We start from the raw sequence: 25,438 nt of genomic DNA, 5'->3' as shown, positions 1-25,438 counted from the left end.
CCCCAGGGGACCCCAACTTCCTCAACCAATACCCTTTTCCTAAGAGCTTGGTGGTCCAATTCTCTACCTCCCATGTAAATCCTGGTGCATTTCCTACTGCCACACCGGATAGGGAATCAAAGAGGCTGGACACCATAGGAAAGATGTGTTCTTCACTAACCTGGCACTGCCATAAGTGAACAACGTGTGCCTTTTGCGCTGTTACTCCCATGCTTTATGGGATTCAGTTGCGCAGGTGCTGCCCACTGTTCCTGAGGAGGCTCGGGCTGTACTCTCCCTGTCTGTTGCTGACTGGAGCGACGCAGCTAGGCTCATGATTATACGTGGACTGGATACCACTGAGTCGCTAGGCAGAGCGGTTCAACAGTGGCCCTATGGCACCACACCTGGCTGACGACAACTGCCTTTTATGGGGCTGTCCAAGAGTCTCTTTGATGGCTCCTGTCTCTTCGGAGACCATGCAGATTCAGTGCTGGAGCACTTTAAGGACAGCACGGCTACCATCTGAAAGAAACCGGTTAGTGTTGGATTCCTTACCTTAGAATATTCCCAGGCGTCAGGCTGGATCCGGAAAGTTTTTTCGTCAGCAGTACCCTTGCTCGTCAGTAGGCGACGTCTGTGACTCCGCGTTCGTCGTCCGCGTCGTGATCACCGGGATGACGTCGTCGGAGTACTTAGACGCCGCCCTCGCGCGCTGACGTTAGTTCTTTTTTCCGCGCCAGCTAGCTCAGATACGGGAAGAGCAGTACTCTTAGTCACTTTTTGACTAACTTTTTTTTTTTTTTTTTGGATTAAAAACTTTTATTGAGCAATCAAATAAGAGTTACAAAGATGGGCCTACAACCACACGGGCTGGCCGCTAACAGCAAAGCATAACGTAAGAAGCATAAGAGCTCTCCCGTGGTCAGGCAGAAGTCAAACTTCAACTGTTACTCAAATTATCAAACAGGACACAACAATTTTCCGTTTTATACATACAAAAAACAACGAACTACAAAAAGGCGAATGCATACTAATCAAAGTCAGCCCAGAAGGCAGAGGGGAAGCTAACAATCAGGAACACAAAAGCCAAGCAACGGGACTCGGCAAGGTGTGGGGGGGGGACAGCGGGGAGGATAAGAAAATCACAGAACAGCATGAGAGATTTCGGGAACATCAGCCTAGGGAGACAGGGTAACATCGGGTGGGTCAACCAAGGGAAGGGTACAAATATTCCCAAGATAGTCGTTCCACTGACCCCAAATCTTCGTCCACGCCCTGGGCCTGCCCCTAGCTACATAGACGGTCTTCTCGCGGAACATGGACCAGTCCATCTTATCCTCCCACACCAAAACATCGGGAGGTCTAGAGGCGCCCCAGAGCTGCGCAATGTCCCGCTTTGCGACCATGTAACCCAAGGTCGCCCATCTAGTCTGGGCCACAGAGTAGTCGGTGGGTTCCCACACATTCAACAGGCACCGTCGGGCCTCAGGCCGCAGGGCAATTCCAGTCACAACAGTCATGACCGCAAGCACATCAGTCCAGTAGGCCGCCACCGCAGGGCACTCCCAAATAATATGCAGAAATGTAGCACTCATCCCACAACCACGTTTGCATAAACCATCCGGGGAGAAACCCATCACTACTAGACGTGGACCAGTTACATACACCCGGTGGAGGATCTTAAGCTGAACCAAACGGAGACGGGCGGGGATGGCGACCTCTTTCGGAGAAGAGAGCGCCGATTGCCAGTCTTCGTCATCCAGGTCTAGCCCGTCACCGATCCAAACCTCTCTAAGCCGGACCAGTAAGTCAGCGCGATTATTAATCAGTTTCTTGTAAATCAGGGAGATAGTGCTATCGGGAAGGTGGCCATCCAGTATGCGATCCTCGAGGGGGGAGGACTCGGGCAGGGTCACGCCAGGAGTCAGGACAGAGGCCAGAGCATGTCGGACCTGTAGATATCGAAAAAATTCTCTATCACCCAAGTCATATTCGGCCTGAAGGGCCTCGAAGGACTTCACTTCACCTTTTACACAGACATCAACCACTTTACATATTCCAATCATATCCCAGCGGTCAAAGCCCTTAGTAGACCAGAGACATCCCAAACGTTCAGAGGCATAAAGTGGAGTCGCCATTGTCAGTCGATTCTCCCATCCCAGACTCACATTCGCGGCGCGCCACACACTGACTGCGATCCTGGACGGGCCCGTAAGATGGCGCCCAGCCGATCTGGAATAAAGCGCTCTATTAAAATCCCCTCCCGGCAGCTGGAGTCTATCCATCTCAAAGGCCGGATCCCGACCCGGGGAATACATTGCATGATTAATGGCAGACAGCTGGGTAGCCCAATAATATCTTTTGATATCAGGGAGCGCCATGCCCCGTCATACCAAGGGATGGTAAGTTTCGCAAGGGCAATACGCGGACGCCCGTCCCAAATCAGTTGCCTTTGGAGACTCTCGATCTCTCGGAAATAGGTTGCGGGAACGTCATCATAGGAATTCTGAAGGGCGTATAGGAATCGTGGCAAAGACATCATTTTAAAAAGGGCAGCCCTGCCCAGAGGAGACAGGGGTAACTTACGCCAGCGGGCCACATCCAGTCGCAGTCTAAGAAGCGGGGGGAGGAGATTACGCTCGAACCGGAGTGAAGAATCCAGCGCAATAAAGATCCCCAGATATTTGAAGCCAGACTGGACAACCTGAATAGGAAATCTATCCGGCAATGGGGGCAGAACACCCGAGAGAACATACACACAGGACTTAGCCCAATTAATGACCAGACCAGAGTTAGCACCAAACGAAGTGAGAACGTCAAATAAGACATTTAAAGATTTGCGCGGGGAGGTAAGGTAGAGAAGAATGTCATCCGCGTAAAGCGAGACGCGGTCCTCAAAATCTGGTGACCAACGGATCCCTTTGAGGGAAGGTTCCCATCGAAGCCACGCAGCCAACGGCTCCAAGGCAAGTGCAAAAAGCAACGGAGACAAGGGGCACCCCTGTCGGGTCCCCCTACCAAGACAAAAGGGGACAGAAACTCGACCGTTGACCACAACCTGTGCCAAGGGTTCGGCGTATAACAATTTCACCCAACCAATAAACCCAGGGCCGAAACCAAATTTCTCAAGAGCCGCCCAAAGATAGGGCCATTCTACTGTATCAAAGGCCATCGAGGCATCCAGCGAAGCCAAAATGGCTGGCTCCGTCAGAAGCCCCGCCCTCGCAATGGCACCGTGGAGACGACGCAGGTTAAGAGCCGTGTTGCGATGCGGGATAAATCTGGATTGATCCGGATGAATCAAGCTGCTGATAACCGTCAGGAGGCGGGTAGCGAGAAGCTTAGCCAGAACCTTAGGTTCGACATTCAACAGCGAAATGGGCCTATAAGACGAACAAAGGTCCCGGGGTTTACCTTCTTTGGGAATAACAACGATCGTAGCCAGACGCTGATCATATGGGAGAATACCCCGATCCCGGGACTCCAAAAACATGGTACGAAGATAGGGCGCCACCTTATCAGGACGTAACTTGTACAACTCAATTGGCAATCCATTCGGGCCCAAAGCCTTGCCCGAACGGAGTGAGCGAATGGCAGTCGCTATCTCGTCCGTAGAGAAGGGAGACTCCAAAAAGACTTGGTCTAAATCGGAGACACAGGGCAGAGCTATATCGCGCAACAGGAGGCGAGAGTCATCAACATCACGCTCAGACACAGGGGAATAAACCACACGAAAATAGTCCGCAAAACATTCCACTATCTCAACTGGGTCAGTCACTTTCGCACCATTCAAAGACTGAATCACTGGCACCACACGATTCGCCCTCTCCTTCTTGTCCAACCACGCCAGCAATTTACCCGCTTTGTCCCCCACATCATACAAACGACCCTGTTGCTCCCGAAACATCATTTTGGCCGCGTCCGTAACCAGAGACTTATAAGCAAATTGTTTCAGACCCAGGGCGTGGAGTTTACCAGGAGTAACATTCGATTCCAGGTCCGCCTCTATCTCAACAAGTTCCCTCTCAAGGTCCACCACCTCCCGCTTCCTCGCCTTCTTGGATTCAGCAATAAGGGAGAGGGCCTGCCCACGGATCACTGTCTTAAATGCCTCCCATAGGGACACCGCAGAGGAGACAGACCCCTCGTTGTCTAGAAAATAATTGTCCAATGACTCGATCAAGAGACCACGGGTCTCGGGGGAGGTGAGGTACCATGGATTGATAGGAGCCACCCAGCCTGCCGCCTCCACCCCCACCTCAAAACAAAGCCAGAGCGGAGAGTGGTCAGAGATGCCCCGGGGGAGGTGTCTAATTTCCCGAACAGCCGACGACTGCGCCGCAGGCATCAGGAAATAATCCAGTCTAGACAGACTCCCATGGGCCCCGGAATGGAAAGTGTATTGAAGCTGAGTAGGGTGCATGAGTCTCCAACAATCCACCAAACCAAAAGTATCCAGAAACCCACCCAGCCATTGTTGGGCCGAAGGAGTGTCCCTAGGGGGGTGACGGTCACGTAGACCGGAGAACACAGAATTAAAATCACCCGCTATGAAAAGAGTACTATCAGGAAGGCTCAACAACACTCGACCCAAATCGGAAAAGGTAGAGGTCTGCAGACCGGGGGGCACATAAACGGCAAACAGGGAAAGGGTCCGACCCTCATAGCGTCCCACGAGGACGGCGTAAAGCCCCCGATCATCGAGGATCACATCATCAATCGCCAGGGGGAGGGAAGCCCGAACAAGGATACCCACCCCCCTGGATCCCGTGGTAAACCCCGAATGCGCGACGAGGCGGTAGCCCCACCTATTCATTGCACGACATGTATTGCCCACCAGATGGGTCTCCTGTAGAAAAACAATATCAGGAGACAAACGTCTTAGACATCGCAACACCACACCCCGCTTTATACGATCCCCCAGACCATTGACATTCCACGAAATAAACCTCAACCTGCTACCCCCCATCCCACACAGTAATGCCGAAACCCCCCCCCAATGAGCATGACACAGAAAACATCATTAGCAAAATAGAATCGCCTTGAAAAAACCAAACACAAACATCAAACTTCCCATCAACCCACCCCCCAACGAACAAGAAAACACCCTGCACCCCTGCAAAAAGCTAAAGAGCCACCCCAACATGCAGTGTGCCTGTCGCCCAAGAACCCCCTTCTACAAAAAGACCCCGGAGGAGGAAAGGCCCTGTCCCACCCGCCACCCCAATCAAGACAAATAACGAGGAGAACACACAGAAAACAGAGGCACTTAGGCATAAAATCCCAGAAGAAGTTACGCTGCACGGAGACCCGGGCAGAGACAAGTAATTCAGCTCTCTATACCACCCTCGGCACCACCCGGGTGGTCGGCAGGCTCAGTCCCAGGAGGTCGGTCCGGCAGAGAGTCTAGCCAGTCATTCACTGACTCAGGCCAATCAAAGAAAAAGGTCCGGTCATTGTACTCAACTCGCAGCCTGGTCGGAAAAAGCATAGCGTAGCGCAGTCCCAAGTCTCGGAGACGCTTCTTGACTCCACGGAAGCCCATACGCTGTTTCTGCACCAATTGAGAAAAGTCCGGGTAGAAGTTTACCGTGGCATTCTCAAAGGCCACCGGGCCCCTCACACGCGATGCCTGCAGGATAGCGTCCCGGTCCCTATAGTGAAAGAGTTTCGCAACAATAGGCCTCGACGGGGCGCCCGGCTTGCCCTGGCCTCCCGGAACACGATGGGCACGTTCCACTGCGAAGAATTTACTCAACCCAGACGGAGAGAGGTGGTTCTGTATCAGGTCCTCGACCAGGAGATCAACAGAATGCGGGTCCGGATTTTCCGGAACGCCAACCACACGCACGTTGCAACGACGTGCCCTGTTTTCAAAGTCCTCCAAGCGCCGGGTCATGAGATCGTTCACCCTTCGGAGATTGCCAATCTCCGTCTGTATCTCCGAGACGTCGGCCGTGAGGCTGGATAACTTGAGATCCAATGACTTCACCTTCTCATTGGTTTTAGATAAGTCGGCCTGAATCAAGTTCACATCAATGGCCACGGTGTCGATTTTGTGGGCCAAAGCTTCATACTGTTGGCCTATTGTTTCCTTCATGCCAGAAATGGCGCCCATGATGTCCTGCAAGGACGGCTCTGTCAACGAGTCCACAGTGTGGTTGTAGGAGAGTAGGGTCTGCAATCCTATGATCACCCAGATTTTTGCTTTTTGCTGCACTGGTTTACGACTTTCCCTGGCTGTGGGCCTGCTAATCAGACCCACAGCCTAGCTGTTCTCTCTATCCAAATTGTACTCAGGTACTGAATTGGCACTGGGCCCTCTCCAAGTCCCTGTACCCAGGGCTGAGGTGTACCCAGAAGTCTCCCAGGGGCTGAAGCATGTATTATGCCACCCCTGGGCTGACTAACTAAACTGACACAACTGGCTGCACGACAGCTGGGGCAAGATGGTGTACTCACCCTTTGCTTTAGATATAGTATACCTATATCTAACCCTAAAATGGACACACAGATCTCCTATCAGTCACTCCTATGGCAGGCCTTAACAATCCTGAAGGCAGAGTGCTTGGAATCGTGTGAGATGGTGCTCTGGCATGAGCTGAGCCTGTCTGCGGCTTTCGGGATCCATCCCTTAACCGTTTCCATGATATCGCATACCATATACTCTTAAGTGCATTATAATCCTCGCGGTTATATGCCAACTCTGGTATCGCTTTATCAAAACATGTCGAGTAAGGTGTCATACGAATTGGAATACTAACCCCTCGCCAATTCTGGCGACGGGGTTAGCATTCCACCCTTCTAGAGGGACACGACATGTATGTAACCCCTAACCCCGGTTAAAGTCAGACAGAGCCTTAGCATCCACAAAATGGATGCTGCCACCGAGACACAAGTCTGCCCTCCTGCTGCTGGGAGTCCTCCCAGAGCAGGAGATAAGGACAAAGGGTTTCCTGCCAGGGGCGGTGCCAGCACCGTCCCAGACAGGATTTTGTGTATTGTAGGTAGGCAGGGCTTCAGAGGAAGGTGACTGCACGTGGCACCCCGGTGCTCACTGTGCATAGGCTGGCTTGAACCAGTTCCAGGGACACTCCAGACCCTGTACTGGGGAAAAGCCCGCCAAGGAAGTGGGTGTAACCACCCCCCTCCTGGTCCCACCCATAGGGCAGGACTTAGTCGCGTGCCAGCCCCCTTTTCCCAGATAAAGGTAGGGACTGGCCCCCTTCCAAATCAGATCATCTTTGAATCCTGAAACTACTTTCTACGAAAGGAACTCAAGACTTCTTCCTAAGATTTCTCCCTTGTGACTAAGGAGTAGTCACCCTGCATCCGCAGGCACCATCTTAAGAACACTGCGGTCTGCTGTAAGTCCTTCCTCCGGAATCCGACTGCCCAGCTCGACGAGAACCGGCTTCCCTGGCACCTCTGACCTCTACCCGCCTCTACAGCCCAGCTGAGAACCGTGGGTGCGACGAGACCTCGAGGGACCGGCCATCTTCAAGACTGCACGACTTCTGCACAGCAAGCCCGCCAAGTAATTTCCTGGTGAGTGCTTTGGGGTCCGAGAAGCCCCGACTCTGAGCAGCTCCAGCACCGAAGTGCAGCCTCCCAGCATCTCCACGATCTGCGTGGGGCCCTTCTGCTTTTTGCTGCTCACCGCGTTGTTTGGCTACTAGCCCGCTGGCTTGTGGCCTTCTGAACGACGCCCGACGACATTTCTGCTGCTGGTCTGGTTGCTCCAGACTGGCCCTTGCTCCCTTCCCGAAGAGGAGCACCCCGGACCCTCCTGGTCCACTCAAGACGCCATTTTTAGTCCACCGCGTGGGCTTGAATTAGCCAAGGCTTGTTGCCCAATCCTGGGTAACTTCGACGCCGACAGCTTCATCCATCGTGGGACAGCTCGCCTCTCCATCCTGGTCGCCGACAACGCCTCCTGGTCCGTGAGATCTGCAGAGCCAGCGTCGCCCACTCACCTAGTCGAGGTGACTACCATCCGGTGCCCTCCTGGTGCCCACTGACTACTGGCTAGTAGTCACGAACTTGGTCCCCTCTGCTTTCAGGTGTCATCCTTCTTCCAGATCCAGGCTTGGATCAACTCGAACAATCTTCACTGGTCGCCTGCCAGCATCTTTCTTCCAGGCTCCTGGTCCGGCAACGAGGATTCCCGACGTCTTTTGAGACCTATGCAGCTGCAGCCCCTGGGCTAGGTAACTTCGGCACTTCGGTGTCCCAGCATAGCCTCACTATCCAAGGGTCAGGATCCACTGTCGTTTTCTCCCTACCAGGTCGGGTTCGCCCGTGAACACTAACTTTAACTTTACTAGCTTCCATAGACTTTGTCCCGCATCCCGCGTGAGAGTGCACACTCTGCGCCCGAGTCCCCTAGGCCTCCTAGAAGTAATCTAACGATTCCCTAGTCAAGTCCTAGCGATTCCAAAGCCTATTAGTACTGTACTTACCTGCTAGTAATTTCGCATTCCACTTTTAGAGTATATGGTTTTTCGTGCCCCTCGGGCATTTGTATATACTGTGCTAACTTAAGTATTTTCGTAAGAGTTTTGTTGTGTGCCTAGCACCCTGTCCTCATAAAGAGTACAGGGTTGTTGTGATTCTAATAAATACACTGTTTATTTTCATAACACTTGTGTGGTGTCCTTTCACTGGGTGTTCAACGGGTAATGTGATGGTAAAACAGCTGGCTTAACACGCCCTCTAGAGTCTTAGCCTTAGACTGCTCGTATCCATGCTACTAGGATAGCTGGTCTATAAGGTTGACTTACAACCAATCATCAATAAGGGTTGTTTGGTCTGATATATAGTGATCACTAGAATAGTGAGCACTGCACATCAGGCCAACTTCTCACAGTGGTCGACTGCACTCGGGCCAGGCAAGGCGGCTCCAGGGGACCCCTTCGTAAGGGTGTATCGGTCCATAACGTTAGACTGGACCGGGCCCCCACGCAGGGGCGTTTTGGTCTTCCGTGTGTCTCGGTCCCCTCTGCCCGCCATGTTGGAGACCGCGTCTCTAGGCACACACTCGACCCGATGGAAATGGCCGCAGGAGAGTAGGGCGTGGGGGCCAAAAGGCAGCGGCGAGGGTACCACCAGGTGTGAACCAGCCCGGAAGAACAATAAGCTAGCCAAAGGCACAACAGCAGTCTCGTGCGTTGGACCCAGCAAGGGCCAGACTCCTCTGCCAGATGTCTCAGTCTGAGGCAGAATCGAAACCGAAACTTAAGAGGGGGACCCACGAGTCGAATCCCCCTGCCGCTGTTGTTCAACTCAGAGACGGCCACAATGCCTCACCCAGGCCCGGGCGCACCTCAAGGGCGGACCCCGAAAGTTTGAGTCGTCGTATCTTCGGCGCCCCTGGTCCAAATCAAAGTCCAAAAACCACAGGAAGATCAGCCCAGTGTCCTCTATACAAATCCTCGTGAAGAATCAGGATATGTTCAGGATATCATGCCGGGAGTGGCGGGGGCCCGGAGAGCGCTGTGCTCACGCGGCCATCACGGATGCCCGCCAAGCTCCTCCTCCTTGACTAACTTTTTGATCTATTTTGGATCTCTTTTTCGAGTCGACTTAGACTCCTGCTGCTGTAGGGATGCCTGGCTTCAAGCCGTGCGTGCCTGTCACCGCCTGATGTCGGTGACCGACCCCCACCATCGGTGTCTCTACTGCCTAGTGGCTGACCATGACGACAAGTCGTGCCCTGAGTGCCGGGCCTTGACCTTGAAAGCTAGGCGGGAGCGGTCCCGCAAGCTACTCGAGATCCATCAGTCGGCGCCGCTTAAGGTCCCGGTCGAGGAGGAAGTCGAGGGAACGGTCGCGGAGCCGCAGTCGTCGCTCGTTGAGTCATTGTCATCACTCGTCGGGCTCCAAGTCCTCCGGTAAGTCGAGGCACTCAGTGAAAAAGTCGAAGAGGCGACATAGCTCTTCAGACTCCCCTCGCCGCTCGCGCGAAGCGGCTGAGCGTCTGTTGGAGCCGCAGGCGCCGCCTCCAGGCCGGAGGAGATTCATGATTTCCTCATTGCTATGAGGACTCACTTCCCTCCTTTGAGGCCTGCCGGCGCGCCTTCGAGCCCCGCAGAACCGACTGGGGGCCTCGGCGGGCCGGTGGCTCATCTACTTCGATCCCGACGCCATCGGCCCCCGTGGGATCCGTGCCTGGATCCCCGTCGACGCCAGTTGACCTTAAGCCTCCTCCGCTGGCACCGACCCCAATGGTGTCGCTTCCGGCGCCGTCCTCGGACGATGTTGGCCCCAATGTCGGCCATCGACGTCTCCGGCGTCGATGGGTGAGGCCTTCACCTACGACCCGGCTCCGTCATTCCAGCCTGTTTACCAGGACACGAATGAAGGGGAGGATTGAGAGGGTTCTGAGGACCCTCTGGCACAGCAGTGCCAGTTGAGCCAGGACTGGGCAGATGAGTTAGGGGAGGCCAGTGGTTTGGACACATCGCCTGACACTGGTTTCATCTCTCCTCCCTCTGTGACTACGGAGGAGGGTGCTACATATGGTGTGGTGTTGCGCAGGGTGGCCAAGGCCTTGGCTCTTGAGCTCCCTGCTGGGGTCGTGAGGACTGACCTCTTCACTGAGGTGCTTCAGCCGCCAGTAAGCCCCTCGGAGCCTCTACTGCCGTTCACTGAGGCCCTCACGGATGTTCTGTTGGGCACCTGTTCCAAGCCCTCTACAGTGTCCCCTGTGGATCAGAACGTGGCCCGACGCCACCGCCCTGCTCCGGGCGACCCTAGCTTTCTGTCCGTGCACCCCACCCCGAGAGTCTGGTCCTTGTGGGACATGGTTGCAGACATGCTGCCCCAGTGCCCAGAGGAGGCCCGGCTCGCCCAAGCCCTTGCGGAGGGGCGGGATGCGGCGCGTTACTCCATCAGGTGTGGACTGGATACTACGGACTCGCTGGGAAGGGCGATTTCCACTACGGTGGCGGTTCGCCGCCACGCCTGGCTGAGGTCCGCCAATTTCTTGGGCGATGTCCAGGCCACACTCATGGACTTATCCTTCGATGGCCGCCGCCTTTTTGGCGACAAAGCAGACAGTGCGCTCGAGCGTTTCAAGGACTCCAGGGCTACGGCCAAGTCCTTGGGCCTGTCTGGCCATGCTGCATCAAACTTCTGCTTTTCGCCCCTTTCGTGGCCAAGGAAGGGGCACCCCCACACGTCCTGTAGCAGAACCAGCCTCAACGCGCCCGCGGATGCGGTAACCGCCATGGCGGTGCCGGGAGACAACGGCAAGGCCAGTCCACATCCGCTCCCGCAGCATCTGCCTTAAAGCCTTGCTAGTCCGAGCTTTCAGGCCCATTCGACACCAGTAGGGGGCAGGGTCCGCCATCACTTCCTCCACTGGCGCTCCATCACATCAGACAGGTGGGTGCTGCAAATCGTCCGAAGGGGCTAATCCCTCCCTTTCGAGCCGACCCGTCCAGCCATGCCACCGCAGTACCACCGCATGTTGTGGCATCACTTGCAACTTCTGCAGGAGGAAGTCATGACCCTCTTGGCCAAGGGGGCCATTGTGCGCGTTCCTGGGACAGAAGTAGGACGTGGTTGCTATTCCCACTACTTTTTGGTACCCAAGAAGGGCAAAGGAGGCCTATGCCCTATCTTGGACCTCCGGATCGTCAACGGCTTTCTCTGGTAGGAGAAGTTCAAGATGCTGACTTTAGCTCAGGTCCTCGCTGCCCTAAACCATGGAGACTGGATGGTAGCGTTGGACTTGCAGGATGCGTATTTCCACATACCCGTCCTGCCGGCCCACGGCCCTACCTGCGGTTCACGGTAGGCCACGAGCACTTTCAGTTTATCGTGCTCCCCTTCGGCCTTACCAGTGCCCCTCGGGTTTTCGCGAAAGTGATGGCGGTGGTTGCAGCTCATCTGCGCAGATCAGGAGTTTCAGTCTTCCCCTATCTCGACGACTGGTTGTTAAAGGCGGGCCGCCCCTGACAGTCGGCTCCAACCTCCAGACTACGGCGACCTCCTGCATTCGCTGGGGTTCTCCATCAACGTGCCGAAGTCGCACCTGTGCCCCTCTCAGAAGCTCCTTTTCATCGCAGAGGTTCTGGACTCGGCGCAGTTTCGAGTTTATCCCCCCGAACAGCGGGTTCAGGATATTCAGGCTCTGATTCAGATCTTTCAGCCTGTATCCCGAGTTTCGGTCAGGTTGACGCTGCGGCTCCTGGGGCTGATGGCCTCCTGCATCCTTCTGGTTCATCACGCCAGGAGGCGTATGCGGGCTCTGCAGTGGGACCTGAAGTTTCAGTGGGCACAGCATCAGGGCCACCTGTCCGACCACGTCCTGATCTTGGAGGGCACTGTTAGTCAGTTGCAGTGGTGGCTCACGAACCGCGATCAGGTCAACAGCAGATCCCTCTCCCTACCCCAACTGGAGCACGTAGTAGTGACGGATGCGTCCCTCCTGGGATGGGGGGGGTCACATGGGAGAGGCGGAGATCAGAGGCCTCTGGTCTCTGGCGGAGTTCCAGCTCCATATCAACGTTCTGGAGCTGCGGGCGATCCGACTAGCACTGAAGGCATTCCTTCCCTCTGTCCTGGGAAGTGTAGTGCAGGTGTTCACGGACAACACCACCGCCATGTGGTACTGCAACAAACAGGGCGGGGTGGGGTCGTGGACCGTATGTCAGGAGGCTCTGCGCCTCTGGACATGGCTGGAACATCAGGGCATTTCCCTGGTGGTTCAACACCTGGCAGGTTCACTGAATGCCAGGGCGGACGAACTCAGCCACCGGTGCATGATGGATCACGAATGGCGTCTGAACTCGGGCGTGGCGCAAGGACTCTTTCAGCAGTGTGGAGAGCCTTGGTTAGATCTATTTGCCACCGAAGAGAACGCGCAATGTCAGCAGTTCTGCACGTTGGAATTTCCAAGGTGGCACTCGCTAGGCAATGCTTTTCGTCGCAAGTGGAGTTGCTGTCTGTTGTACGCTTAGACCACTTCTGCCCAAAGTGCTGAAGAAAATCAGGCGCGACAAGGCCCAAGTCATTCTTGTGGCTCCGGACTGGGCTCGAAGAGTTTGTTATCCCGAGCTACTCAGTATGACCATCAATCCCCCGATCCGACTGCCTCTTCGGGAGGATCTTCTGTCGCAGCAGGGGACAGACCTCCTCCCGAACCTGTCCAGTCTCCACCTCCTTGCGTGGAGTTTGAGCGGCGGCAGTTGATTCCTTTGGACTTGCCTCCTGAAGATGTGGTCTCATTCTGGCAACCAGGCGTCCCTCTCCATAGTTGGTGTACACCTGCAGGTGGAACAAATTTGTGGCATGGTGCACAGCAAAGACTATTGGTCCCCTCTCTGCCCCTCTTTTGGAAGTCCTTCTGTTCCTTCTTTCTTTGGCCCAGCAGGGTTCTGCTCTGGGCTTTCAAGGGCTACATTTCTGCTGTTTCAGCCTTTCTTAGGCTTCCTGATCAGCCCTCTCTTTTCAAGTCCACTGTTGTAAATAGATTCCCCAAAGGTATTACTCATCTTTTCCCTCCTATTCCCTTCGTAATGCCATAGTGGGACTTGAACCTGGTTCTCACATATTTAATGTGTGCTCCCTTTGAGCATCTTCACAACTGTCCTCTTCGTCTGTTAACTTTGAAGACTGCCTTCCTGGTTGCCATCACCTCTGCTAGGATAGTGAGTGAGCTCCAGGCTCTTTCTTTCAAACCTCCTTTTCTGTCTTTCCATCCGTACAAGGTTGTACTATGAACCGTCCATCCCTCAGCCAAAGGTTGTCACTGCCTTTCACATCGGGCAGACCATCACTTTGCCCACCTTCTTTCCGCCTCTGCATCCTTCCAGAGAGGAAGAGAGGCTCCACTGTCTGGACCCAAAACGTGCATGCTCATTTTACCTGAATCGCACACAACAGTTCCGGGTGGATGACCAGCTCTGTTGGCTACGTAGGCTCCAAGAAACGTCGGGCTGTACACAAGCGGACTATCTCTCGATGGGTCGTCTTTTGTATTAAAGCCTGTTATTCTCTGGCAAAAATGGAGCTTCTGGAGGGGCTGTACGCCCATTCCACCAGGGCGACTGCTGCCAGTACTGCATTGGGATGTGGTGTCCCCTTACAAGACATCTGTCAGGCAGCTACGTGGGCCTTGTTGCACACTTTTACTTAGCACTATTGCCTGGGCAGCCAAGTCTGGAGAGACAACTTCTTTGGCCGTTCTGTTCTCCGGGACTTCCTGGTGTGATCTTGGTTTGCAGACCCACCACCGGATTGGTATTGCTGGAGTATTTGTTCTAAGGTAAGGAATCTATCACTAACGCGTTTCTTTCAGATGAACAAGTTACTTACTTTCGGTAACGATATATCTGTAAGAAACATTATATAGTGATAGATTCCTTACCGCCCCACCATCCCCCCGTTCTGCGAACTGGTTTCTAGGGTTAAGTTCGTCCTTTTCAGAGCCCTAGTTTCAGTGCACCAGTGGTCAGTATATTGCATGGATCTGCGTTCCTGGTGCGGAAAGTCGTGTACAGAACTGATGTCAGCGCGCGCAAGGGCGGCGTCTAAGTAGCTGCCGCGACGTCATTTCTGCGACCACGGAGCCACACGACGCTACCTTCCGACGCGCAGGGGTACTTCTGAAAAAACTTTTCCGGATCCAGTCTCACGCCTGGGGATAATACTAAGGTAAGGAATCTATCACTAACTAATGTTTCTTACAGGTATATCGTTACCGAAGGTAAGTAACTCGTTCATCTGTAAGAAACATTAGTTAGTTATAGATTTCTTAGTGCCCCACCCATCCTCCCCGTTCTGCGGACTGATTTCTAGGGTTAAGGTCATCCTTTCAGGGCCCTTGTTTTGTGCACCAGTGGTCAGTGTCTTGCATGGCTCTGCGTTTCTGGCACGGAAAGTCGTGTACAGAACTGACATCCGCATGCGAGGACAGTATCTAAGTAGCTACTGCGATGTTATCCCTGTGACCACGATGCCAACGACTTACGCGGAGCCGACCTACACCACCTTCTGACACGCAGAGGTACTGCTGACAAAAAACTTTCCGGATCCAGTCTGATGCCTGGGGTAATTCTAAGGTAAGGAATCTATAACTAACTAGTGTTTCTTACAGATATATTGTTACCGAAGTTAAGTAACTTGTTCTTTAGCCTCTACACAATTGTCCCCTCAGGCTTCTCAATTTGAAAACCGCTTTTCTTGTGGCAATTACATCTGCCTGCAGAGTAAGTGAGCTGCAGGCCTTATTATCTAAGCCGCTTTACCTCCAAGTCTATCTTGACAAACTGGTGCTATGCATAAAGGCCTTCTTTCTGCCAAAAGTGGTCTCCCTTTTTCATAGAGGCTTAGCTATCGCCTTGCCTACCTTTTATGCTCCCCCACATCCCTCCAAGAAAGAGGAATGACTCCACCATCTGGACCCAATAGTAGCTTTGTCGTTCTAGCTTGACTGCCTCTAATAGTTGCGGGTGGATGACCAACTCTTTGTGGGGTATGTGGGCGCAAAGAATGTTTGGGCTGTGCAGAAGCGGACCATCTCCAGATGGGTCCTGCTCTGCATCAAAATCTGCTATGCACTGGCCAAGAAGCAACCTCCTGAAGGTTTGTGGGCTCATTTCACCAGATCTAAAGTGGCCACCACTGCTTTAGCACGTGGAGGTCCAATCCTGGATATCTGCCAGGCAGCTACCTGGGCTTCCCTGCACACGTTTACCAAATAGCACCGTCTGGATAGTGAGGCTTGCAGGGATGGGCACTTTGCCTGTTCGGTCCTGCAGGACTTTTTTGTTTAAAATTTGTTTGCTACCCTTACGGAGCCCCGACAGTCTTTACCGGCGCTCCATGCAGCGCTCTGCTCCTTCGAGGGCGCCTCCGGCTGAAAATCAACCACGATAAATCGTGGGTACTTAACCTTACGATCCCTCCGGCCGATGTCCCCTCACTGGAACAGTTATGCCCCTATCGCTGGACTGATCGCCATATTAGATACCTCGGCCTATCCCTGACCCCCTCCCTGGAGGATTGGTCGGCACTCAACTGGGCGGATTGCCGCAAATCCATCCTTGATGACCTGAGACGCTGGAAACCACTTATCTCCTCGTGGCTGGGAAGGCTAAACGCAATCAAAATGTCTATCCTACCTAAACTCCTTTACCTGTTTCAGTGCCTTCCTACACCTATCCCCTTGCCAAACATCCGAGCCCTGCAAAAAGACTGCACTAACTTTATATGGGGGGGTAAGAGGCCCCGCTTCTCTCAGGCACTTCTTATGGCCCCGCGCGATCGCGGAGGGCTTGCATGCCCTAACCTGGTGGATTATTACTAGGCTGCTCACCTGCGCTTTGTGGTTGAATGGGGCACCAGGCGGAGCGAGAAGGGGTGGCTCCATATGGACAGGGCGGTCACGGGCCGCACCATCTGGAACCTGGCTTGGATTCATAAAGCGGGGCGGTCCCCTAGTGCATATTTGGCGTGCCCACGAAGACAGTCCTGAATGTGTGGGACAAGATAGCGGTGCGGAGAGGCCTCACGACCTTCCCCTCCCCGCACACCCCTATTGCAGACAACCCGTGGTTTCCACCGGCTAGCCGCACTAGTGCCTTTTGCAAATGGACGCAAGGCGACTGCAGAGTCCTTACAGATCTCTTTGATGGGGGCACCCTTAAGACTTTTGCCCACTGTAAAGAGGAATTCCGTCTTCCGCCTGAAGCTGAGTTGCAATTTCTCCAATTGCGCCATTGGGCCTTGTCGGACGCGGTATACCCAGGGGCCACCCGGGCCTGTACCCCGTTTGAGCATCTGGCCCGCTCCTGCACTGACACGAAGGGCCTAATCTCTCAGATATATCGAATTTTGCAACACCCCCAAGCTCCCCCCTTGCAGCCGTACCAGCAAAAGTGGCACGCGACGCTGGGTGAAGATATCGCGCCGACGCAATGGGCTCGCCTCTGGGGAGATATCCCCAAAGTATACCGCAGCATACCGCAGCAAGAAAACGCGTACAAAGTAATGACACAATGGTATTACACACCACAGCGCTTACACAGAATGTTCTCCTCTTCCTCCCCCGGTTGCTGGAGGTGCCATCATGTGCCTGGGGACTTTCTACACATCTGGTGGACCTGCCCCCCGATCGCTATCTTTTGGAAGGAGGTTCTGAGCCACATAAGGGGGGTCCTGGGGTTCCCTTTGCCTGATGCCGCTAGTACAGTATTGCTGGGAATCAAACCTGCCAATTTGCTTGCTCTGACCCGTAGTGAATGGAATATATCATTGCAAATGCTGGGTGCTGCCAGACAACTTATTGCCCTGTACTGGAAGAAGGCGGAGGCTCCCCTCCTTGCTGCATGGTTTGGGAAACTCTGGCAGGTCATCACTATGGAAATGCTTTCAGCGAGACTACAATCTCGCACTACACGCTTTGAGAAAGTTTGGCAGCCCCTGGTGACTTATCTGTGCAAAAGTGAACATGCGAGAAACATGCCTCCTAAGCTGCGGGCGCTGCGCTTAGTGGATGATGCTGTGATCCCCTTTGCCTCCCGTAGTACCCTGAGATAATGGCCCGCGAACCCGGCATGGAGCTGCAGAGGGGTGCCTCGACGACTGCTCCTCTCCGGGTCCTCTCACTCCCCCTTTCCTGACTTCTTCTTTCCTACCTTTCTCTCTGCTCTCCCTTGACACTGTTTCTATTCTTTTGTTGCCTTCCTCTAGGCCCCTGGTTGTGTGTTGGACCGCTATGGTCCGATGTTTGATACGTTTGGCCCACTAGTTGCTGCCCGACCTTCAGGGCTGGACCTTATGCGTGGTGACAATTGGGCGTGGTGGACTGCACATAATGCTCTTTCATATGGCCGGCCCGATTGGGTTGTAGGCAGAACACTGAATATGAGACTGAAGGAATTGCAGATCATGTACGCATGGAACGCTATTGCGCATCAAGTTATGTGTCGCGGCCGGCCCCTTGGGGGTTGTAGGCCTATCGCTGTGTAAGTGTCACCTTTTTCTTTGCATATCCCCGTCTGGGGGTTTAATAAAACAGATGTTGAAATAAAATGTGTTTGCTGGCCCACCTTCGGGGATGGTATTGCTTTGGTATCTCTTCAAAGTTAAGGAATATGCTGCTGAAAGTCGCTAGCAGATGAACAAGTTACTTACCTTTGATAACATCTTATCTGGTACAGACAATATCTAGTCACAGATTCCTTCCAGACTGTATGGAGCTGGCTCTCTTTATAGTGCACTAAAAAGTCATAGTCCAGTGGGTCCCCAATTGGCTTACAGAGGCTAAAGTAGATAATATTAATGCTCTCCCTTTTCTGCTAGTGTGAGCAAGCAGTTAGGCTTATCAGAGGGTAGTGATAAGCATTGGTTGCACTCACGGAGGCAATAAATGAGACACACACTCAAGAATAAATTGGAGACCAAATTAGAAAATAGCACTTCTTTTTATATATTTTGTTCAAAACGAAGTACTGTTTTTGTTAGCAATTTTTACAGGTAATCAAATCTTTCAAACCTGTGTGCCTTTACGCACAATGCAATCCCATGGGAGGAACATTCATAAATGCATAATGGTAAATACAGCCAGTTCCAGGGTTTCACTTTTGGGTTTGGAGTTGTAGTGGGCTAAGGTCCAATGTACTACCAGCAGTTCTTTGGGAACTGCCGGGTTTCACCAGGCGCAGGGTGTTGGTGAGGCTGAAGCAGGGCATGCTGCAGTAAAGGGGGGCCACCTGGAAACTGGCTGCACAGGGGGACAAGGGGACAACTTCGACCGCTCCTAAATGGGGGCTTGGGTCACAAGGGGTCTTAGTGCAAGGGGGCACAACTGGCTTTCTGTACCCAGACCAGGCAGCTTGGGTGCAGAGTGGTCAGGGCAGCTGTGCTTATGCTCAAAGATGCTCCTCATGGTTAGGGACAACAGCTGGCAGGGGCAAATTCAGGACAGCTTGGCCACTCATGAAGTGGGTCTCAGTGATGCTGACATCCTTTGACGGCTGCTCGGTTGTGGTGCAGTAAGAATCTGGACTTGACTCTCACTGGTGTTTGGTGCAGGGCGTCTGATACACCAGGGATTGGTGCTGTAGAGCTCCGGTTGGTCCTGTTGTCTTCACAATCGATGGGTAGACAGATTTGTCCTTCCAGAGAATGAGTACCTTTTGGTCATCTGCGGCATCACTGGGGCTGAGGAACTGCAAGGCAGTGGACCGGAAACTACTGTCTGTGCCTGCGGGCTGCAGGGGAGTAGCTCCTCTACTCCTATGGAGACTGTAGGTGATTTTTGAAGTACTGGCAAGCTACCAAAGGCTTTGGTAGTTTTCCAGCTGGTGTGACTGTCAACAGAGTTGTGAGTAGGCAGGGTTTTGTGCCAAAAGTTCTAAATCTCCTGCAGTTCTTGCCAGACAGTGACCCTTCCTCGTCCTTCTACTCCTGGTCTGTCGAATCTGAGTTCTTGGGTTCAGGGGTGCCACCTAAATAGTCAATTTAGGGGCATAAAAGGGGGGTGACAGGTTGTAGTCAGTGGACTACCTACCTTTAGGTTATCTACACCCTCTATATGACCACTTCCTGTATAAAGTGTATATAACTTTGAACCTAGAATAATAATCCTGCCCAAATCAAGGGACTAGGGAAGCTAAAAAGTGGAGTTCACATGAGCTAGTCTACCTTAGGAGTAGTGCTGGTTGAATGTGGGCACACTTCCTAATCTTCCTGCCTGTCTTGCCACCAAAATGGGGGCTGAGGACGAGGGTTGACATCTCCTCTATCTAGAGCGACCTGGGTCACATAACAAAGGCGGAAGGGCCTTTGAAGCTTCCCACCCTGGAATGCAGTTCCTGTTTGGAGGAGGTGTAAACCCCTCTGCCCAGAGTAGGCTTAATTCCCGACCTCTGAGAACGATAGCTCTCACCTCAGGAGGTCAGAAACTTGTCTAGGGTGGCTAGCTGGTCAAGACCAGTCAGTGAACACACTAGTGGTCTGTAGGTTTTCAGAGGGCATCTCTAAGGTGCCCTCTAGGTGCATTTCTTAATAAATCCAGCACTGGCATCCGTGGGGGTTTATTAAGACAAGATGTTTTGTACCAAACATCTGGGGGTACAGTGAAGCCATCATATAGCTGGTGCACTCGTTATCACTAGTGTCCAATCCATATATTTGGTATGACTTCCCTGTGCCCTTGTGGTATCTAAGGGTGATACCACAGGGACACATTCACTCATGCAAATATACCCAAACATGGGTACAGTGCACTCGGCCTTAGAGCTGTAATGCCTTGTGGAGGGGTGACTTACCTATACTACATGCAATGCTGTGTAGGCATGGTACACAGGGATGTGTGCCATGTTGACTCTTCGATTTTATCTGCACCAAGAAATGGCAGTTTGCATGAGCTTGCTGAGGAGTCCCTTAGGGTGGCACAATTTGTTCTACAGCCCTTAGGAACCCTCTTTAGTTCTAATGCGCTAGGTACCAGGGTTACCATTTACTGGTGGTGCCAATTATGCCAATTATGGCACAGTTTAGGGAAAGAACACTGGTACAGGGGACCTGGTTAGCAGGAACCCAGAACACTTTCATTCAAAGTTGTATCAGATACAAGGCAAAAAGTGGGGGGTAACCATGTCAAAAAAGACACTTTCCTACACTGATCCACCCTCCTCCCTGCTCTGTGAAATCATTTCTAGGGACAGGGCAGACCCCTTTCAGGGCCCTAGTTTTCCACACCAGTGGTCAATGTGTTTCATGGCTCCGCGCTTCTGCCGTGGATAGTCCGGAAATGTAACTAGCGTCCGCTTGCCTGGGTGGCGCCTATATAGATACTGCAATGTTTTTTCTGGCACGGACAATGCCGATGTACGACGTGGAGCTGATTAACACCACCTACAGGCACACAGGGGGTACTACTAGTGAACACACATTCTGGATCCAGTCTGACGCATGAGGAAATTCTAAGGTAAGGAATCGGAGGCTAGAAATAGTCTCTACCAGATAAGGTGTTACCTAAGGTAAGTAACTTATTAATTAAAATCCACTATGTATTGGCCAAGAAGCAGCCCGAGAAGGTCCAAGGCCGTGGTACTCTAAGTACTGCCTGAGGTCTGCATATGGCCCTCCTGACCTTTACATGCGGCCGTCACCTGAATGGCTGCACTTGGCTGCCGTTTACTTCAGAAAGCCCTAGCATTCAAAAATATGTTAAATAATCAGGAAAGCGTTTATTTTCAGCCTAACTGAAGTAAAAGAAAAGAAACAAATAAGGTGCCCTGCGATACGTAACTTCGGAAACACATTTAGAAACACATTCATTTTTCAATATATCTTGCGAAAAACGTGTAAAAATAAGATGTCTCTTCAAAATTCAAAAAGTGTATTTAATATACATGCAGAAGAGTTACGCCTTAGTACATCATAATAGATAATGTAGTCAGAAGTTTTTTATTCATAACTGATCGTTTTTAGTAATGCGTAGAAATATTCATGCCTCTTCACATCCTGACAACAATGCTAATATTGAACTTGACACATGGAACTCTCTGGGTTAATAAACATTATAGTTTATTAAATCAAACACAAGAGGTTTGTATTGCATTTGCCCTGAACTTGTGTATCTCAAGGAGCTCTTATATTTCATAATGAAGAAAAAGGAGGGAAAGGGAAACCAGGCAACTAACCAGGATCAAACAGTTAGGTCAAGTGGGAAAGCCAGTATTGATCCTAGATTTTCTACTTTCATGTCGGGCAATTCTATTTCATTACAATTCAATTCAATAATCAAGTTGCTTCCTGTTTTAGACTCTGTCTCCTAAGGTAGTGATAGCAAGCAGAAAGGCATACCCCAAAGTACGTGAGAGGGATAGCAATTAAGATGCAGAATAGCATAGTATTGTCAATTCTATGACTCTTTCCATACTGCTCTCGAAATTTAAGTTCCTAGTCTTTAGAAGAGACACTTAAAATAACCATATGATTAGCTGACCACACCATGTATGTGATTCGCTTTCCCTATGCCCACCTTAAACCCCCCACAAAGCCTCACTCCCACCATGCTGCCATTAATGTGGCCCCCGGGCACACCACACACTATAGTTTGTGGCCCCTGGAGAAATGTTCGGGGGTACCCATTGATCCTTTCTGGTGCCTGAGGATATTTACGAGATGAGGAATCTGTGGTTAGCAGGATTATCCACCAGAAAGCATGTTATCAAAGAAAAATAACTTGTTTGCTAGGTCCAACTGGCAGCCAGCCAGTATGATACTTGAACAGTAGAAGAGATGATGGCACTTTAACACCTTCCGTGTTCCTGTTGGCCGTCGCGAGCACTACCTCGCTGGTGTTGAAAGCGGCCGACGCGGCCCGCCCACTCCACGGAACTGCTGCACTGCGGCGAAATAACGGCCGCGGTTAAGGAGCTAAATCAGGCCTTTGTTTTGGTTCCAACATAAAGTGAAAATAAGAAACCCCCCTCACCACCACACGATTGCTGCTTGGAACGGGAAGCAGACAACGTGCAGGCGCTGCTGAATGTGTTCTAGTTTCAATAAATTACACTGGGGCAAATCCTGCATATTTCACTGGACCCAGCTCGGATTCAGATCAATAATAGCAGTGTGATCCCACTCATTTTCTGCCTTAGCTGTTTTTACTGCACCCCTGCTTTATCCCTTAGCACATTTGGCAGGGTGAAATTTAGCTGGGGACATTTCCTGGTGAAGGGAAATGTGTTTTCTTTATGCCTCATTCTGAGTTTATGAAATATGAGGCACTTTTTACAGGGTGCGTTACCCATAACACGTACCTTACTCAAAATCACTGCTTTATTATATAGTTTGATATGAAGAGTGCCACTACTATGAACTGGCAAATAAGGGTGCAAATTGTGCACCCCCTATTTTGTGTTAGTGCAGGGGACACTTATCAGCAGGTAGACAATTTGCATCTCAATAGGAGTGTGACGCTTGGAAATGTTCATGTTATTTCTCCTGCTACTAATACCAAACAACATTTGTACTGTCTGTTCCTCTGCTTGCAGGCAGGTTTTACCTCCTACATATCGCAGAACAAACATCTGCAATTTGCTCATATTTGTAGTCCCATTTTGGCGGCAAGCTCCCAGATTTACAGTATTTTTGTTGTCATGACCTTAGTATATTGTGGATCCGTATTGATACTTAACGTCTGATTCTTTATTCAATTACACTTCACTGATATTTTGATAAGAATAAAATAGAACCCTATATTTTCATTACTTTGGCATTTCTGACAAATTTTTCCTTTTCTCGCTCTTTTTCAGCTCTTACAGTTCTGCTCAAAGACCCCATTCCAGCAGTCCGGATGAAGGCAGCAGAGACACTAGGCCGGCTTGTAAAATTCACATAATCCTCAATATGTTGTGTATTCATCACTTGGAAGCACACTCTGGAGATAGGGTTGCAGGTCAGCCATTGAGATGCAAGAAAACACTACTACTGCTGACGGGGACCCATGCTTTCTCCATCATGCCTATGTACCCTGCTCCTGTGGGAAATCATCATAGAGAACAACAGCTCATGAGGTTTCTTCCCATGATAAAGGCTTGCTTTCAGAGGCTTCCAATGCAGTGTATACTCCTTTGAAGAGCACATGTACTTGGCACTAATAATCCTAGTCTTGAGCTCACAGTCCAGAGCTTTTCGCTCCCCACAGTATGTCATAGTAAATGAGCATCACTGACTTGAAGCCAGAGAAGCAAATGTAGTAGTTTATGCTCATATGCTGGATATATATAAACAAGCTCTGAAAGCTCAAACTTGTAGTGGGAAGCAATTAAGAGGAAACCTCAGAAGATAACACCAGCAGCCAATAAATATTGGTGTCACGAAAATATTTTAATGGACTTTCAACCATTAATATGCTATTGTCGGACTCCTTTGAAGTCTATGTCAGATGGCGGCCATGTACTACGTAATAACTATAGTCCATGCACTTAGTACGTTGGTCACATTGAAGTCACAGGAGACACTCCATTCCACTTGATGTCTGCTGGTGTTGGTGAAACGTGGACTATGGGAAGGTGTTACATGCAGTGTCGGAGTACCGGCCCATTTCTTGAACCATATTTTGTTAGTCACAGCTTATTAACTGCTGCTACTTTCACTGTCATCGGGCTGTATGCCCTCCTCTAGTGGTCTTCTGCTTCCCTGAGCTGGGATGGTAGACACCTCTTCTAGACTAAGCTTCTGTCTGTCCTGTGCCAATAAAATTTAAGAAGGTTCGTGCTCCACTGACGAAGAGATGTGACAAATCATTTCTCTTTATCGCTTGCCATTTTTAAGGTACCATGCACTCATACTTTATTTTCTCTTGGTGGAAGGGTTCGGTTGGGGTCTGAATGATCAGTGATTCTAGCCTGGTTAATGCTGATTTTTCTGCGTGTGGTATACACTAACCACAAGAAGTCCCAGGACTGTAGAATTATTAGCAAATAGTTGCGATTGTGGAAATCATCATTTTATATGCCACTTTCAAAACATATTATTTTTGCTTAGATGAACCTGTGGTGTATATAATAAAATATAATACATATTTTTAAATAAAAGATCGTCTCTAATGGTTTTATATGTCTTCAGTTCCTGTGTTCTTATTTTAGTTTTTTTAAATATATTTCATCTTTAGTTTTTTTTTATTAATATGAATGTTTTTCTTGATTTAACTTTTTTTAAATTAATTTTGTCAACAGTAACAAAACGCAGCACAGCGCATGTGATTAAGTACCGATCTTTGGGTATTGCAGACAGTAATAATTTCGAATTCAAACCAGTCTGAAAAACTCCCATCATTTGTCCCATATCAGTTTGTGGGGACATCCCTGTGCCAAATGTTTTAATTCCTCCATCTTAGCACCCCATCCCATTGCCCTGTGCCAGATCGCAGTACTCAGTGGGGTAGCCAAGTTCCATGATTGCTCAGTATCTCTTTTTGCTAGCAGGGCTCCTACTCCCACCCATGTCCGTTCACCCCAGTTTTTCCCCAGGCCCTCCAGTAGTCCTAGGAGAGCAGCTCATGCCGATACCTCTAATGAGTACTCCAACAATCTGAAAGAGACACGTTAGTGATAGATTCCTTACCTTTGAATATCCACAGGCGTCAGACTGGGTCCGGAAAGTTTTGCTAGCAGTACCTCTGCGCATCAGTAGGTGGCGTCATGCAGCTCCACGTCGGTCGCTGTCGTTTTAAGCGCCAAGATGACGTCACGGAGACTACTTAGGCGCCACCCATGCGCGCTGACATCAGTTCAATTTTTTCCACGCCAGTAAGTGCAGATCCGGTTAGAGCACGTACCTTAACACTTTTTGACTATCTTTTTGGGGACTTTTTTGTCTCTTGTTAGTCTTTTCTGGTGCATGTAGGGATGCCTGGTTTAAAGTCCTGTGGGGCCTGCCGTTGCAATATGTCGGTGGCGGACCCCCACGACGTCTGTCTCTA

At 51.1% G+C, this 25,438-nt stretch overlaps 1 protein-coding gene across 5 annotated transcripts in view; it reads left to right on the top strand.

Annotated features, from left to right (window-relative positions):
• Nucleotides 1–24,551, top strand: part of MROH1 (maestro heat like repeat family member 1) — a 2,054,050-nt gene extending 2,029,499 nt beyond the window's left edge. For all 5 annotated transcript variants that reach the window (XM_078686516.1, XM_078686513.1, XM_078686514.1 and 2 more), the window contains one exon: nucleotides 23,268–24,551. In XM_078686516.1, the coding sequence (XP_078542642.1) occupies nucleotides 23,268–23,353 (86 nt within the window). In that variant the 3' untranslated portion in view covers nucleotides 23,354–24,551. The remainder of the gene's footprint in view (nucleotides 1–23,267) is intronic.
• The last annotated feature ends 887 nt before the right edge of the window (nucleotides 24,552–25,438 follow it).

Source organism: Lissotriton helveticus, chromosome 4_1 (assembly GCF_964261635.1).
Source record: "Lissotriton helveticus chromosome 4_1, aLisHel1.1, whole genome shotgun sequence".
NCBI classification, from domain to species: domain Eukaryota; kingdom Metazoa; phylum Chordata; class Amphibia; order Caudata; family Salamandridae; genus Lissotriton; species Lissotriton helveticus.
Note: the sequence above shows the minus strand (reverse complement) of the source record. Positions and strands in the feature narration are given on the sequence as shown.